General features: G+C 36.0%; 1 protein-coding gene and 1 non-coding gene across 3 annotated transcripts in view; one reads left to right on the forward strand and one right to left on the reverse strand.

Annotated features, from left to right (window-relative positions):
- LOC104023884 (protein FRA10AC1) overlaps positions 1-16953 on the reverse strand; it is a 29107-nt gene that overhangs the window by 2283 nt on the left and 9871 nt on the right. For both annotated transcript variants that reach the window (XM_075717410.1, XM_075717409.1), the window contains exons 6-13: positions 16657-16740; positions 16082-16166; positions 9598-9643; positions 4852-4965; positions 3800-3842; positions 2147-2271; positions 1502-1540; positions 78-162 (exon numbers count right to left, since the gene is read on the reverse strand). In XM_075717410.1, coding sequence (XP_075573525.1) covers positions 78-162; positions 1502-1540; positions 2147-2271; positions 3800-3842; positions 4852-4965; positions 9598-9643; positions 16082-16166; positions 16657-16740 — 621 coding nt within the window. The remainder of the gene's footprint in view (positions 1-77; positions 163-1501; positions 1541-2146; positions 2272-3799; positions 3843-4851; positions 4966-9597; positions 9644-16081; positions 16167-16656; positions 16741-16953) is intronic.
- Positions 8165-8238, forward strand: TRNAI-AAU (transfer RNA isoleucine (anticodon AAU)). Its single transcript has one exon. It is a non-coding gene; the product is annotated as a tRNA-Ile (tRNA).

A 16953-nucleotide genomic window follows, 5' to 3' on the forward strand; every position in this document is an offset into this window, starting at 1 on the left:
GATAAAATCTCTGCCTTTTCATTTCTGAATGGACATGGTACGTTTTACTAGCTACAAGTTCACTAGATCAAACTAACCGTGATTTTTCATCTGTATCTTGTAGAGGACCTTTCCAAAAGTCAGCATCTGAAGGACCATCTTGTGCATCACTGTTACCTGAATCTGTTAAAAAATTTAAAGCGCTTATGAAATAAATTTTAACAGAATTTATCTTTTTTAATTATTATTATTTAGATGGTTTAACTTCATTTTGCATAAAGTAAAACCAAAACATTTTCCAATATTATTCAATACAGCATCAAAAAGACTTTTAGATATTAGATTAGATTAAATATACTAATATTTTGGCCAAACATAACAACAACAATCGTGTCAAAACACTGATCTTGACACACCAGCAGCATAGCACTTTGTTCTTAAAATTAAGGGCTTATAATCACAAACCCAGAATTACAATACAGTTTCGACTCATGATATTAAATGAATCAATTACTTCTACTTGAATGACAACTTTTATCAATTGTAACTTATCAGTGAAATTGTCAGAAAACATGGATTACTGCATAACTGTTTCGTTCGTGTAAGTATACAGAAGGAGTGAAAAGCAAAACCAAAAATCTTATCAGAAATATGCCCTGACCTAAAAAACCCCAATCTTCCAATAGAGCTTTCCTGACAAAACAGAGACTTAGGGCATGGTCTGAATCATAAGTAAACCGCTTCAGGTCTTCCTGTATCTAGGTGGGAAAACGTAGGTGCTGAGGACATTCTTAAAACCGTATAGCACAGCAGAACAATCGGTAGAAACACTCAATCCCTTCTAGACAGTCTGCAGCAAGAACTGGCATGACCAGGAGATGGGGCTTGTTTCATCAAAAAGGAAACTGGGGACTGGAATTACTGAGATACAGAGACAACCAGTGCCCAAAGAGTCACTGGGACTCTGAGTGCATCCACCCACAACAAGTAGGTCTCTGAGGTATTACAGGTGGTAGCTGGAAAAAAACTTCAGTTAAAGCCTAGGATTTATTTAAAATCTATTAATTTTTCGAGTAGAGTACATATTAGTATCATTCCCTGAAAGGAAATGTAGTAGTTGTTATGTCAGAGAAGTACGCACTTTACACAGCACACATTACGCAGCACATACTTGCATACCTGGACCCATGCAATTATTAACAACGTACCTATTTTTGCACCCTCTACTCTTTTCTGGAACAACCTGACCTCTCATTTTTCTGATTATTTCCATTCTGTTATCTGCCCACATTTTTATTCCTTCCTTAAAAGATTTCCTCCTTAAAATTCCCTACAGTTTTTCTCCAAGAATTTGTAATTATTTTGACCCTTCATATCTCTGCTTGTTTTCATGCAGCATTCTTATCATCTTATAAAATATTAAAACTGCCAGCGAATAAAACTAAGACCAATGACAAATAACTATGAAATAATACAATTTATTACAAAAACATAAAATGCAGAACATATTCAAGTACTTTACCTTTATCAGAATTATCTGAATCTTCTGAAGAAACCTGATCTGGAAAGAAACACCGTTTAAAAACCAGTAAGCTTATCTTGGTTTTATCTGTGATCTTAAACTGTTTACAAGGATATTTCTATCACATAAACATGTGCACATGCACGCACACACCATACTTTCAAAGAAAGCAAGCAAACACTGAAGCAAAAGGATTTTTCTTGCATGAGTTCAAAGGGCATCAGTTTGAGCACAAACATGTTATCCTGCCATCTGTGGTATAAAAAGGTTACCTAACATTTCCAAAAGGCTTTCAACCCCAAAGCCTCAAGGAATTAAACACTTTACAAGCCTTTCTGGTATGCAGTGTCCAATCCTTGGACAAATTTTCCTTGCAATGCATATTTTTCAGAAGGCTCTCCCTCTCTGTAAAATATAACAAATTTATCTTTTTTTCTCCAAATTTATCTTTGTTGTGCACCTAGGAAATTTTACCTAAGAAATTTACCTTTTTGACTACCTGTGTTACACAGTCAAGAAAGTTCCATATCTACATTTATACATAATTATTTATCTATATCTGTACATATGTAGGTATAGCAAAACTAAGATTCAAGTAACATATTTGAATATTTTAAAAACTGAAGGTCTAAAATTGAAATTTACCTTTATGGGTCTTTTTTTTGGACTTCTTTTTTGCTGAACAAGATAGCTTTGCCTTCTTAATTTTTGGTTCTTTAGAGTTCAGTACAGCTGTGCCTCTTTTCTTGTGTGCTTTGACTTCTTTCCGCCTTTAAAAAATGAATGTACACCTTCTCTATTATAAGTACTCCTCAAGCAACAGTAAATCTCAATTATTTACCTCAAACAGTTATCATTTTTTCTGAAACCTATCACTAGTTAAACTGAAAAAAATTAATATAGTTAAAATGAAAAGTGCTACAGAAACACTAGAGCTCTATAGCTAAAGATGAGGTAAAGGAAATGCTAAAGCTGCTAAAGTGACACTGATGCAGGCAACAAAAACAGTGAACCGGCAATCAAAGATTAAATACAGAAAATAATTTTGTAACATGCCAAATTCTTATTTATATTGAAATCTCATTTTTTCTTCTAGCAATCTTGTATGTATGTAATGAGAAAAACAGTTAATACAGGTTTTAAAATATATTTTCATATTTGAAAGCAACAAAACCTGAGGTAGAAGAATCTCAAGCCTAAGAACCTGCTGCAGACCAACAACCCGTGTATTTTATTTTCAGTATTACTTATATAGGCTTCTTTTGTGAACATAGGCTAACTTTTTTCTGCTGCTTTGCACAAAAAAGTCATTAAAATTCTTTCAAAGTATTACTCTGTAGCTGACAAGGAGAAAATGTTTGACCATGCTTATTCTGAATTCAAGTGGTTGTACAATTTTAGTTCCAAAAAGAAGCAAGACAAATCAAACTAATCTCAGCTAGTTAATTCTCCTTCTTGATATGTGCCAACACAGTTCTTTAATGAAATTGAATATGAATTAATTTTTAATTAACTATCTTGGATATATCCATCTAGATGCACCTTTGATTTGTGTTACTTTAAAAACAGAAATCGTAATTTCCTAGCTCGAAGGTTTCCCTTTCATATGCTTTTCAGATAATTGTACAGCTTAATTACTGAGCCATGCAACTAAGTTAATCATAGAATTGTTTAGGTTGGAAAAGACCTTTAAGATCATCCAGTCCAACCATTAATGACACATCGAGATTCAGAAAATCATAAAAACTGAGTATCAATAGTTGTGGAATTCAGTAAGATTACAGATAATAATAAAAAACAAATAAAATCTTAATGCACACATTTTATAGGTTCAAAAATCACTATTTTTCTCTATTAATAAGTTTTTCTCAAAGAAGAACGAATACTCAAATTCAAAATTTCAAAGCACAGTCACTTGATTCACACATAAACCACTGTTTTTAAGAAAAGGAAAAGCATTCCAGCTCTTACACACAGCAAGAGGGAAAATAAAAAAGACTGTTTTGCATAAACTTTCAGAAAAGAAAAACAATCACTGGGCTGAAATTAAGCAAAGGAAACTTTCATGGGGGTGGGGATGGGATTCTTCCAGTTTGAGGGGTTTTGTACTTTCATTAGCACAATATCTAACTCTCAACAGTGTCAAGCCAGTGACTTTATAAGAACTCCAGAACAGAATCTGTTTCAGCATAAATGAAGTTTCTGATCATCTAGCTGAAGTTTTCTCCCTATTTGTTGTTCATCATAACTGTAATCTATCAATAATTCAGCCCCCATATTTTCAAAATATTTAATTACCGGTGATGAAAGTTTAGTTTGTAGGAACATTCTGGACATAGTCCTGAAAAAAAAGAGAATGAGAACATTACACCCATGTGTGTGATAAGCATAATTAACAAAACTTATTAATACATATACAAAACTTGCAATATCTTCCAATTTCAGTAGCTTTGCCTTCAAAACAAAAGTTACAGTGTAATTGCAGCCAGGCTTGAGAAAAATACCATGATAAAGGTCTTCAGCACAAACCCAGATTTTACTGAACTTGGAGAAAGATGACAGGTTTAGCACTGGCAAATTTTCATTAAAAAGTGTCAGTGCTTATCACGTACAGATATCCCATTTTATGGATCTTTGTGGACAGGTCGAATTGTTCTACAATTATACTGAAGACCTGTAAGTCTCTTAGAGCTTTGCCAGAGACAAAGTGCTGCCACATGGAGTGTCTTGTGCACAAAAGAAAAAAACACCATTAGCTTGTTTTACACAAAGTAACTGTGTAAACTGTGGTAAGTTTAATTATCTGATGAATATATCAAAATGTACACCATACTGAATAAGAAAATCCCACTCAAGAGACAAGACTGGAAACGGAAGTGATTTAATTGAAGTTAGAATTTTTGGAACAAAACATAGGTATTAAAAATAAAATTAGTAGAGCTAAAGGTGTGCAAGAAGTTGTCTGGTCCAAAGCCCTAAGGACTCCTAAACCATGTAACTGATTAAGCAATGACAATGATAAAACCCTCCTTGCAATGCAGTATTGTCCATTAAAGCCAGACATGCTTGTATACAAACCAGCTTATAATCAGTGATTCTAATTTTATGACACCACCAATTATAGTGGTGCTCAACCTGTAACAACTTTGTCATATATCATGCTAATAGCCGTTCTCTCTAAATCAAGACCATCATACTACCTGTAATTAATTTACAAAAATTATCTCCTATTCATCATTTTCCATTTTGCATGAATTAATATAATTGTCCTTAAGTCTCACTCGATAGCTTTTAAAGCACAAGATATTTGTCTTCTTTTAAGTGTACATATCCTTGAAGGGCTGACTTACTCAATTTCACAAGTGCATTCCTCTTTTCACCATGTTCAACGTAACCAAAATTCACCTCCCAGCTCTTCAGGCCTTCTCTCTCATCACAGTGCTTATTTCCACAGGAAAACTGACCTTTAAAGAGGTCAAAAACAGCAAACCATGGTTCAATGATTAACAAGCACAGGTTTGGGGTTGTTATGTCCAGTTTTGCTCAGTTTTTGCTTTTTGTTTTCCATTTCTTTCAAATAAAAAAGCCCAAATCTAAAAGTAACATCTAGATTAAGGAAACAATAACAGATAATGACAAAGCAATCAATCATACCTGTCTAATATTGCATATCTGAAAAGAAAGAACATTACTTGAACTGTGTTCTACAATGTATAGATGAAGGCATATGTTATGAAATAATAAGCCTAATACTGAACTCTGAAGAAATAAACGTCACTAGGATACATTCTATATCTTAAACGATTACTTACTTAGCAGAGGCTGATGGATCAGGAGGTGCGATTCAGACATACATCTTTATGACATCAAACTATTCAAAGTATCATGTATGTACAAAATTAAGATGCCCATGTTCTTATTACCTTATTAGTTCACCATACAATTTGTATTCTAATGACTTTCCATAAACACTTTACTCTTCTTTTAAGAAAAGGAAATCCAATTCTATGAGAAACTATACGGCAGCTTTAAAAGCTTCCTTGGGTTTCTTATGTTAAATACCACACTAATTTTAAAACTTTTTGCACATAATCAGTGTTGTTTACACCACTGGGTTCCCAATATTGCAGTAATAAAGATACATATATTCCCTTTGCAGAAGACTGGTTCGCACGCAGAGCTGGCAGTAAGGATGTGTATTAATAGGCTCACAGGGAGGACTGTCGGTGAACGATTAACCTCAAAACATTCTGCTTTAAGCTGCTAACTAATGGATTGGCAGTGTCCTCAGATATTTCAGTTCTGCAATGTAAAAACACTTGCAATGCTAACACTTGAAGCAAAAAAAACCCCAGGACTCCCATTATAAAAAGAGTTTCAAATTAATATACATTAAATATGTTTAACCCTATGTAAGGTATGGTTATCAGTATCCTGTGTCATCAGGAATAATTTGTATCTGTTATAAAGAAGCAAAAATCTACAAGGAAAAATTTATATTATATAAAACTTTTTGGAACTTAACCAGACTATTTACTTCGTATCTTCTGAAAAAAATCCCAAAACAAACCCAGAAAAATAGGCAGAGATTTATGATTAGCTGCTTTTTACAGTATGTAAAATCCATTCTGGATATTCTACATTTTGGATGTGAAACTGGGTATGTTCACAAGAATACAGTTGAAACAATATCTTCAGATTACTAAGGCAGGCAATGAATTCTTAGGTAAACCAGAACTTGACTATATAAACCACCATAATTCTGTGCCCTTACACATGTACTTGCATTTATGATCATCTAAATATCTGAAGTCATGGTGGGTTTTTTTTTCCAGATCCCTGCTCCATGCCATACGTGTGTATAAACAGTCAGGTTTCTCTTACCCTCCTTTCACACTGCAGTCCCTACAACACACATTCAAACTTTGGCTTGAATACAGAATTCCAGTCTTTCTGAAGGCTTTTTCAGTAGTATATATCACTCTAGTATATCTGAATGTCATAAAAGCATTAAAAAACGTATTTTTGCAAAGTAAGAGATCATTATAATGCCCATCACGTGTATAGAGAACCCAAATCAAAGGGAACTACGGACCAGATTATTCAGTGCTTGAAACATGACTTTTCCCACAGTTAGATGTCCAAGAAAGGAAGACACAGAAACCAGTGTGACAAGTGGACAGTTACGTAATTTAAGCAGCAAGAAAAATGTATGTCCAAAATTCCACTTCCATCTGAAGTTTTGTCACCTTGCTATGAGCTGCAGGGAAGTTACTGCCTTCATGTTCAGAATTATAACTCCTATAATCTGGCTGTTAAATGTGTGCTTTTAAAAACTATTAGCACCTTCTGCTCCTTGCAGAAGAGCAGAATAGGTGGAAAATGTAAGTACTACAAGCTAAATGAAGTACTGAAAATTAACTATACTAAGGAAATCGAGAGAGCCAAAAGACTGATTTTAATGCATTTTGATCAGAACTCAGATGTACCAGATTGGTATATGGATACATGGTGCACTATCCAGGTATTCATACCCTATTTTCCATGGAGGAAATTACTGAGAAAAAATAAATGGAAACAGGTTTGGAAGAACATTTGTTTAAATAAGGTAAAGCATATTATATGTGTACTTATACACATATAAAACAGACTAAGAAAGACACTACTACACTAAAAGTGGAATGTTAGTTCAATGAAATAGTAAAAAAAATGGAGAGTAGATCTATTTGTAGGTATTAAACCCTATTTTGCCAAATAATATGTCTGGTTTGAGTATTTTACTACTTAATCTACAAATACAAGTAAGTAGAAGGCAGCAAATATACCCACAGGTTCAGCTTTGCTCTTTCTGCATATTGCTAAGAAAGTCCTATTTCACCTCTACCCAATGAACTTTTTACCTATTTTCCTACAGAAAACTTTTACCACTACCGCCTTTTGCTTAAAATACCTTGTATTTTTAAATTTTATGCCATACCTTACTATTCATGCTTTGAAAGTAGAGAAAAAGTACTTGGGAAGGCATGTCAAATACTGTTTTTAAATAGCTTAAAAGCTTTTCATTTTAAGGATTTATTTTCAGACCAACTCACTCATGTGCCTAGTATTCACTGATGTATAAAATTTAAATAGGGTTTCTACTTTAACTTAAGATTTTAATTAAGAAAATGCCCATTTTGTGGAACCATTTATTCAAACTGGCAACTTTATGTCATTAAGGCTACATTTTAATTTTAAGGAGATACAAGAGCAATCTCCAATATGACCTCCTTTCAGAACACCTATGGTAAAAGACTGGAGTGGGAAAGAAGAGAAAGAAATTATCTGGCATTTATAGTTAGTAATACAAGTGACACCTCTCCTTTCACTCATCCTAACCCTTCTCTTCTCCATGACCTTACAGAGACAGACATCGAAAACAAAGCAATCAAACGTGGGTAACCCATCCCTACGGTCCCGTCGTAACACACCCCAAACCACAGTACAGTCCACCAGCGGTGCTTCTCGTCACCACTATTACTGTCACAGCTACAACAAGCGCCTGCTCTCCCTTTTTTAAGGTGCATTATCAGACAGGTAGGTATTAATGCTTTATTACACTTCATTAAAGCAACTTATATTACTGATTTATACTTGAAAATAGCACAAGAAAGGCACTGACCAGCCGGGTTAGCTCAGTTGGTTAGAGCGTGGCGCTAATAACGCCAAGGTCACGGGTTCAATCCCTGCTCCCTGCAGGGGGGGTTGGGCTCGATGATCTCTCAAGGTCCCTTCCAACCCAAAGCATTCTATGATTCTAATAACCCAAAGCATTCTATGAATTAAGGATTCACGCCTGCTTTCCAAGGCGCATTTGAAACCGCGCTTGGCGTCCTCCGCCCCCTAGCGGTGAGAGGTACTACTGCTCCAGCCTTGCTCCAGCCGCACGCCTGCCTTAGGGTCGCGTTCAGAAGCTCAAAACGCCTCATTCCGCACTTTCTCCCACATTTTTAAATATGGAGTACCAGACGTTAAAAGGACAATGCAGCTTTAAATTCTTTTTCCCCATGAAGACATAATTGTTCATAAATTATGCATTTCTCATTTCATTTGAATTACCTTGCTAAAGCATTCCATAAAGCATACATCAAATGTGACTACCTGTTAATACAATCTGCAGCGCTGAATGCAACTTATGACTACGACTACCTTTAAGAGCTTTAATCTTTATAGCTTAAAAACCCCCACCATTAATGTTCGCACTTCCTCCTGTGAAATGATATAATTTTTTTTAAAAACAAGTGTACTTCCAGCTTCTTGTAATATATTATAATAAATAGAGCTGTTTACAGAACTGCTATGATCAATACTATCACTCCATGCGATTTCCTTGCATGTGCATGCATGACTTCTGAAAACCGTACATGTGCATGAAGATCTGCCCACAGGAACAGCAACACATTCACATCCTTTTCTTGCTTGTTCAGCTACTTCAAACAAGTCCGTGCGCCCAGGCCATGGAACGGGGACCTCTGGGCAAAGTCCCAATAACACATCTGTAAGAACTCACACGCAGAAGCAGCCAGAATAAGCTACTGATTTAGAAACAGGATTGGGAGACATGACAACCATTCCCAGTGATTCCCACTGAGGCTTTCAAAACCAATTTAGCTTAAAACAGACATCACACATGGACCTTTAATTAAAAAGTTAACATTTTGCAAAACAGCATTGGAGAAACTGTTAAGAAAATTATTTCCTGAGGAAAAGTATTGAGAGACTTCACTTACAGGTATCAAAGACTAATGAGGCAACGGAACTACTGGAGAAAAGCAGCAAGAAAACATATCCATGAAAATTCTACATTATCAAATGCATTATGTTGGTGTTCATTACAAATCTGACCTTGTAAAAATAAACCATATGTTCTCTTAATTTTAATATATGCAGATCAGCGTGCACTCTAGAGCTAGGTGGCATAAACCAGAAAAGTTAGAAGCTAGGTCAATTTATTGTCTGTTATTATCTGATAAACTTACTGCTATTGTCAAATACTATCTAAAGCAGCAAGAAAAGCATTAAGGAGAAACGTAATATAAAATGAAAGACAGCATTACCTTTTCCTGAAATTACTTCTTTTTCGTGTCGCCATCTAAATCCAAACTGTTAAGATAAGAACCAAAATGAAGTTGTGAATAGTCAACGTATTCAGTAATGTAAAGACTAATTTCAGTTGATTGATGTCCTGCAATGTGGTTCATCCATTCAATTCTGGCTAGTAACATTTAATTTCTTTCTCTGTTAATTAAAAATACCTCTCTGCCTCTGCTTGCCAGAAGAATTCCAATTTACACATGCAATTCAAATTCCAGTAGATGCTGTTCAGTACTGAACAGCAACTTTCTAAAAGGCTTCATCACAGGCAAAAGAACAAATAGGAAATTAGGATAGACTGACTTTACTAGATACTTCATTGCAATTTTGCCCACACTAAAAACTGAGAAGACCACTGGAATACTGAAAAGTCATATTAGCATGTATCAATGGATCACCTCTTACATCCTAAAGACTAAGACAAAAAAAAAAACCCCAAACCAACAACTAAGTTGTATTTCTTTTTACATTGCCTAGAAACTTCACATGTAGGTAACTCATCTACTATTTTTGTTTTCCAGTAGAATCTGCTTCATCCTCTCAAAATGGCAAGTAGCCTAGTGAAAAGATTGAAGATAGAAGGGAGTGAGAACAGACTAGGGGAAAAAAAAATTATTTTCACTAACAAGTAGAAAGAGAGGATAAAACTTAGAGGCATACAACTTCTCCAAAAAGGGCTATCTTACATTTTCATTTAAAATTCATGAACAGAGGATGACAACAAGATAAAATTACTGCTCTTTAAGCAAAGCACAGAAGACTCTGACCTTCATGTTAAAAGATGGGGAGGGGAGAGGGGGAAGAAACGTTACAAAATCAAACAGGTACAAAAATGGCTACAAAGCCCATCTTTGGCACTTGAGTTCCAAAGCATCCTTTGGAGTATGAACCTTCTTTTGGTGCACTCATAGACTGAACCCACACAAATGTGCATTTTGAGATGCAGTGGTATAAATTCTGTAATACAATGGATTGATTTTCAATGTTTTTAATCTAATTTTAAACACTGTACAGAAGTATAGGTATCTATTGCTGTGTGTGCTCTTTAATGTTGATTTTTTTAATAAACCACAATAATTCTTTTATTATGAATGTATCTGAAGGGCAACTGCATGGAGTTCTCATGCATGAAGTGGTATGTGGTTCAAAGAACATCAGAAAAAACATGGAAACAAAAGTTTTGGCATTTAAGAATGTGCCATACTCTCATATAAATGCTTTGCACCTTAATAACAAAGCTGAAAAAAACTGAGCAGAAAGACATCAGTAGCCAAATGTTTTGCTGGCACTGATTTTTCCCAAGTCAATATATTACATAGAAGATGCCTAAGAAAACTAAAAATTTGTACACCAACAAAACACTTGCCTCTAAATCAGCCCCTGTCCTGGTTTCGGCTGGGATAGAGTTAATTTTCTTCCTAGTAGCAGGCATAGTGCTGTGTTTTGGATTTAGAATGAGAATAATGCTGATAACACGCTGATGTTTTTAGTTGTTGCCAAGTACTGCTTGTGCTAGTCAAGGACTTTTCAGCTTCCCATGCTCTGCCAGGTACACAAGAAACTGGGAGGGGGCACAGCCAGAATAGTTGATCCAAACTGCCCAAAGGACTATCCCATACCATATGACCTCATGCTCAGTATAGAAACTGGGGGGGGGTTGGCTGGGGAGCAGCGATCGCTGCTCGGGAACTGTCTGGGTATCGGTCAGCAGGTGGTGAGCAATTGCATTGTGCATCACTTGCTTTATATATTAGTAGTAGTAGTAGTAGTAGTATATTGTTACTATTATCATTACTATTTTACTTTATTTCAATTATTAAACTGTTCTTATCTCAACCCAGGAGTGTTTCTCACTCTTACTCCTCCGATTCGCTCCCCCATCCCACCTGGGCAGGGGGAGTGAGCGAGCGGCTGCGTGGTGCTTAGTTGCTGGCTGGGGCTAAACCATGACAGCCCCCTAATTTTCAAATTGGTATTATAACATAAACAATGTTTTCCCACCTACTGGCTTCACTGGTAAAAATATCACAGGATAAGATCAGGTTCTGCTATCATATTGTGTATGATGACAGTTTGCTAAGGTTGGATCAGGTTGTGCTTGGCCTACTCTACAAATCTGCAGCGTGGTCTAAGGTACCATTACACCACTCATGCTTCAGTCAAACAAAAATTAATCAATTGTAAAAACCACAAACAGTGCTGAACAGTTCAGTGAAAACAGAATGTAAAATACATCTGTAAATGCAGAATTCATGATAGAAACCAGTTGATCCAAAGAGTGATGGTAATTGTTTTTGCTCTTTTAAAGGATATTTGCTGTTTTACAGGGTATTCTAATTCTGAAAAGCTTGTGATGCAATTGAAAAATAGTGCAATACAATTAAACGTCAACAGTATCTCGGCACCAATTTTGCATGTGTTTGCTGCTGGCAATAAAAAGTAAAAAATAATTCAACCTTATCTGCCTGTTTGCTTTTTCACAGTCCATCTGTTACTTCACCAATCACCAAGTTATCCATGCTCACTTTTGCTACTGAAGTAGACTTTTATACAAATTTTCCCTCATAGTCTGAACTTGACTCAGTAAGATATAAATCAGATTATATCCTTACAGAGTATTTCTGTAATGATATGAAGAAAATAAGCAAACTAAAAGAAAGGAGGAAGCCAGAACCACCTGTAGTACCTCTAAGACAAAAGTTGTCCTCATGTGCATTTATTTTTGCCAATCATTCTTCCACCAACTAGTGGAAAATGACAGAGAGAGACCAAGGCTAAGAAGAAACAATAAAATAAAAAGCAAATATAATTGAATTCCTCTAACTAAGCTAAAATATCAGGAACAGATTAAGCTATATAGGAAAATTAAAAATTAGGGTAGGTTTTTGAATAGTCAGCCTGCAACATTAAGGAATGCAAAAGCATTGTCAGCAGACAGCATTTATTCTGCTTCATCTTCTTTGTTAAATGACTTCAACAAAATCCTAAATGAGCTATTTCTACAAGGTAGGCCAAGACCAAGTAGAACAACTCCAAAACAGATGCTTTACAAGAGTATCACATGGCTAATTTAATATGAAATGTTAGTGAAAGACCATTTAATATCCATAAAAAATAAAATTCCCGAATTAAATATGGACTGCTTGTGTAATATGCATTGGCTGCAGCAACAACCAGTATGTCCACAGTCACCTCTTTCAGAAGAAAAGAAATTAGAATTTAGACAACACTGTGGAAAAATACCATAGATATTTTAAATATTTTTACTTTCACAGGAAAGCCTCCATGCTGAAAAACAATGCAAAAGCGAACATATTAACACTACCAAGTAGAAGACAAGTTGGCCTAGAAATCTGAAAATGATCTGGAAATAAAGACAAAAGAATAAAATGTATTCTGTTTAATGACCAGGTGTCAGACAGATTTCACTTCTTAGCAAATAGGAGACATTTCCAATCTGTTAAGCTACAAAACAAAGCACAGAGACAGCAAATAAGAACCTTTCTAGGAAAATAAGACAACAAAGAGAACATTTCTAGTCCAATGCATATCAAAGTAAAACTTACATGCAGAGCACTCTCCCTTACTGCATTGCAAAACTGACATAGAACTAAACTAGCTGACAATACAGATGGTCATTTATCAGCCTCAAAGCCTGCAGACAAGATGCACTGAAGATTCAAAGACAACCTTGACCTAAAAAATTCTGATCTAGGGAAAACGTAAGGAGTAATAGACCCATCACAAGCAAGAGCTGGCAGAGCACACTCTTCCAGTGTCTCTAAGCAGCCTCGCACCAGAGGGTCACCTTGGCATTCTCTCAAAAGAGAAGGAAAAGATTATATGTCCTAATTACACAAAGAAAAGAAGGATCGTGGGTCACAGGGTCCCATTTGCCTGCAGTGCCAGCAAGCAAGGTGAGTGCAGGCGTGCGAGCACCAGTGAAGACCAAGCCAGACTAGGTACCAGCTAGGTGAAGTTGCCTGGGAGCAAGGAGGGTGAGCGGGTCTCCACTGGCCAGATCTGGGTGTGAGAGTACCTGTGTATCTCTAAGGATGGAGCACGGGGGGTCTGCTACGGGACCAGGGGAGTCCCAGCCATCTCTGTGTGTGTGTGTGTGTGTGTGTGTGTATGCATACACGCATGTTGAGTGGAACAGTCTGAACCAGCAACTGGAGCACAGCTGTGGCCTCGGGGGCTCAGGTGTCTTGGGGCTTCTTACTGTTTTCTTTTGAGCTTCAGTCTTGTTTTTCAGACCTCAAGAGAGCCCCTCCCATGAAACTGGTCCTTATCATTATCCAGTACTTAGGAAAAGAGTGGCTTTTCCGAGAAAAGTTCTAAATAAGATCTGAGCTACAATCTCTATGCAGAGGTCTTGAGAAGAATTAGCTCGCTAGAAGATTTTGACTAGTAGCAAAACTAAAATTACAGTTGTGAAAAGATAGATGAGTATGTATGTGCAAGTCTCAATCTATGCAATATATATATAGAGAGTAAAAAACATCACAGAAAACTGATCTCCAACTTTACTTTGACACCACCTAGCAGGATACAGAATCATAGAATCACAGAACAGCCCAGGTTGGAAGGGACTTCGAAAGATCATCTGGTGCAGCCTTTTGTGGAAAAGGGAGCCTAGGTGAGGTTATCTAGCACCTTGTGCAATTGCATCTTCATTGATGGGGACTCTACCTAATGTCACTGGTGAAGTTGTTCCAGTGAATTAATCTTCTCACTGTAAAAGTTCTTTCTTATATCAAGATGAAGCACCATCATATAAAGCATCAACAACTATCATACAAAAGGTTGGCCAGCTGAGAAGCTTGTTACCCACCCTGCACCTCTCATAGCACCAGCACTGCAAAACAGAAGGCACAAGGGGCTAAAGATATCCAACTTCCAGTTTCTGGAAATGCAGAAAAAGAATCAAGGCAGGAAAAATCTGAAAGCACAAATTGCATTCCATTGGTGTGAATGGGATCAGCAGCTTATTTCTGACTTCCAAGAAAAAAACCTGCTTTGACATCCTTCTGTATCAAACATGGGCATGGATAAATCAGTAATTGAGAAAAATCTCATTTTTTCTATTTTTCTAAGAATTTCTAAGAAAGGACTCTCACATGGTCAGAACATGTTTGAGAACAGACAGCATAACCTAATATAAGCGAACAAATTACATGATATAGCAGAGTTATGCTGACATGGCAGTTCCAAAAATACAGGTAATGACTTATGAACATACATAGGAATTCAGAGTGACCTCAAAGTTAGGACAGCCACATTTGAAGTCTGACAGGGAAACACTGTTCACACAACACATTAAAAAAAAAAAAACCAACAAGCAAACTCAACCAAGGAAACTGGGGCAGAACAGTTTCCCACAAAAGATAGCAAACATATGGAAACTTGGCACAGTAGTGAAAGAAACAAAATCTGTAAGCAGGCTCAGGGGAAAATCAGTTGGGGGGGTGGGGCAGAGCTTGAGGGATATGAAACAGCTATAGGAAAATAAAATCAAATTTACTCAAGAAAAAGGAGGGAAGACATCTTCAGCATTTTACTTTTTGCTAATTTTCATTTAATTTTTGCATTTTTCTGTTCCGGTTTTCTTTAGAAGGCTGTCATCTTTTCTGCCTAATATTAGAATTTAAGCCCAGTCCTTGCAAATATTTACCAGTGAATGTAATTTTCAACACTATAAATAGTCTCAAAGAACTTTATATAGACACTGTTGGCAGTGCTGGGTTGTTACTATGTACTAACACCACCAAGATGCATCTGAGTTTGGCAACACTCTTTGCAAAATCACAGCAGAAAATTCACGTATTCTTTTTGACTAAGACGTTAGTTAGTCAAAAACTTGGAAATGACAAAGGCTCTTCTGGTTAAGAAGAAAAAATGGTGCTGGAATTGGGCTGTTTCTCTTAAGAAATTCTATTTATTTACAAGGAACATACAAATCCTGTTTCCATAAACAGAAAAGAACAACCAGCAAAAGACTCTGCTTTAGAACAGACATTTCCAAAATTGTTTCTGCCAGCATTGAAGTACAAAACTGTCTCTTTTTAGACCCTTTTTTTTTTTTTAAACAGTAACATTCCCAGGGTTTTCTTAGGCTTCATCTAGTGCTTCTCTCCAGGCAAACCTCTCTAGCCTTCTCTCCTTAACCCCTCTGCATTTTCTGCCTTTCTTACATACAATGTACCTCTTCATAAAACACCATCTGACAGAAATGCTCCTATTCCCACAGCAGCACATTTTTGGGGCAGTGACAATGCTTGGATTCAAACTGCTGCTGCTTATTAAATAATTTGACAAGTTCTCACAACTCTCTTTCTAGGGAAGGGGTACTAATGTCCTGGTTTCACAACATATCCACAATCATAAGGCAATTTTTAAAAAAGGATATACTTTAAAACCAACGTGATTTATAATAATGAAACGTACCTTATTCTCTTTGTATCTACTGAGATCTGCTATACAGTATTCTTTGAACAATTTATCATAATACTTCTTTGCAAGCCTCTTCTCCCTATAATAAAAGGTATTCTTTTTATTAAATATAGAACATGATACAATTCATTTTACATTGTAATGACATCAGCAAGACAAAGACATGTTGTTTCATATGAAGAACATAAGTTGCAGAGCTAGAAATGCAATAGAAATACAGTCATTGAGCTAAGAGGTAATGTCCATAAAACTGGAAAAATACATCTAAAATATATCTACAGCACAAATCAATGTATTTTTTCAAACTAGGCTTCCTTCAGCGTTTTCAGAACAGTCATTTGGATCTCGGAGAATGCACAAATATTTCTTAGTTCTTTCTGTCATCAATTCATTTTGCCACTGAGCAGTATTACAATATGAAAGACCTCCTAAAGGTCTTTCATTTTTAAATGCATTAAAGATCAAAGAATGATCACTAAGTATGCACAGTAATTCTTAATTAGTAGGGGACACCACAAATTTAGTACAAGTGATCTAAAAATAACATGTTCTGTAACAGTTCCAGGTACCAATTCATGTCTGCTTCATCATCTTCGTTCCACAGGAATCTATGGTTTTCTCTAATAACGTCAAGATCCGTCTTGTCGTTTGCTCTATAAAAAGACACATTGTTTTTAGTACAATGTAACATTAAAATGAAAAGTCAGCCAAATAATAATTTCGTAAACATCAGTATTTCACAGTTGTGATCTCCACCTCACCACATAAAGGAATATATTGCTATGGAATAAAACTATCAAAAAATTCACTCCCTGGCATACCTTTTCCCAAATGAAAAATCCACAGTGGAAAACGGCCACTGAAAC

This window comes from Pelecanus crispus, chromosome 10 (genome assembly GCF_030463565.1).
Source record: "Pelecanus crispus isolate bPelCri1 chromosome 10, bPelCri1.pri, whole genome shotgun sequence".
NCBI lineage: Eukaryota > Metazoa > Chordata > Aves > Pelecaniformes > Pelecanidae > Pelecanus > Pelecanus crispus.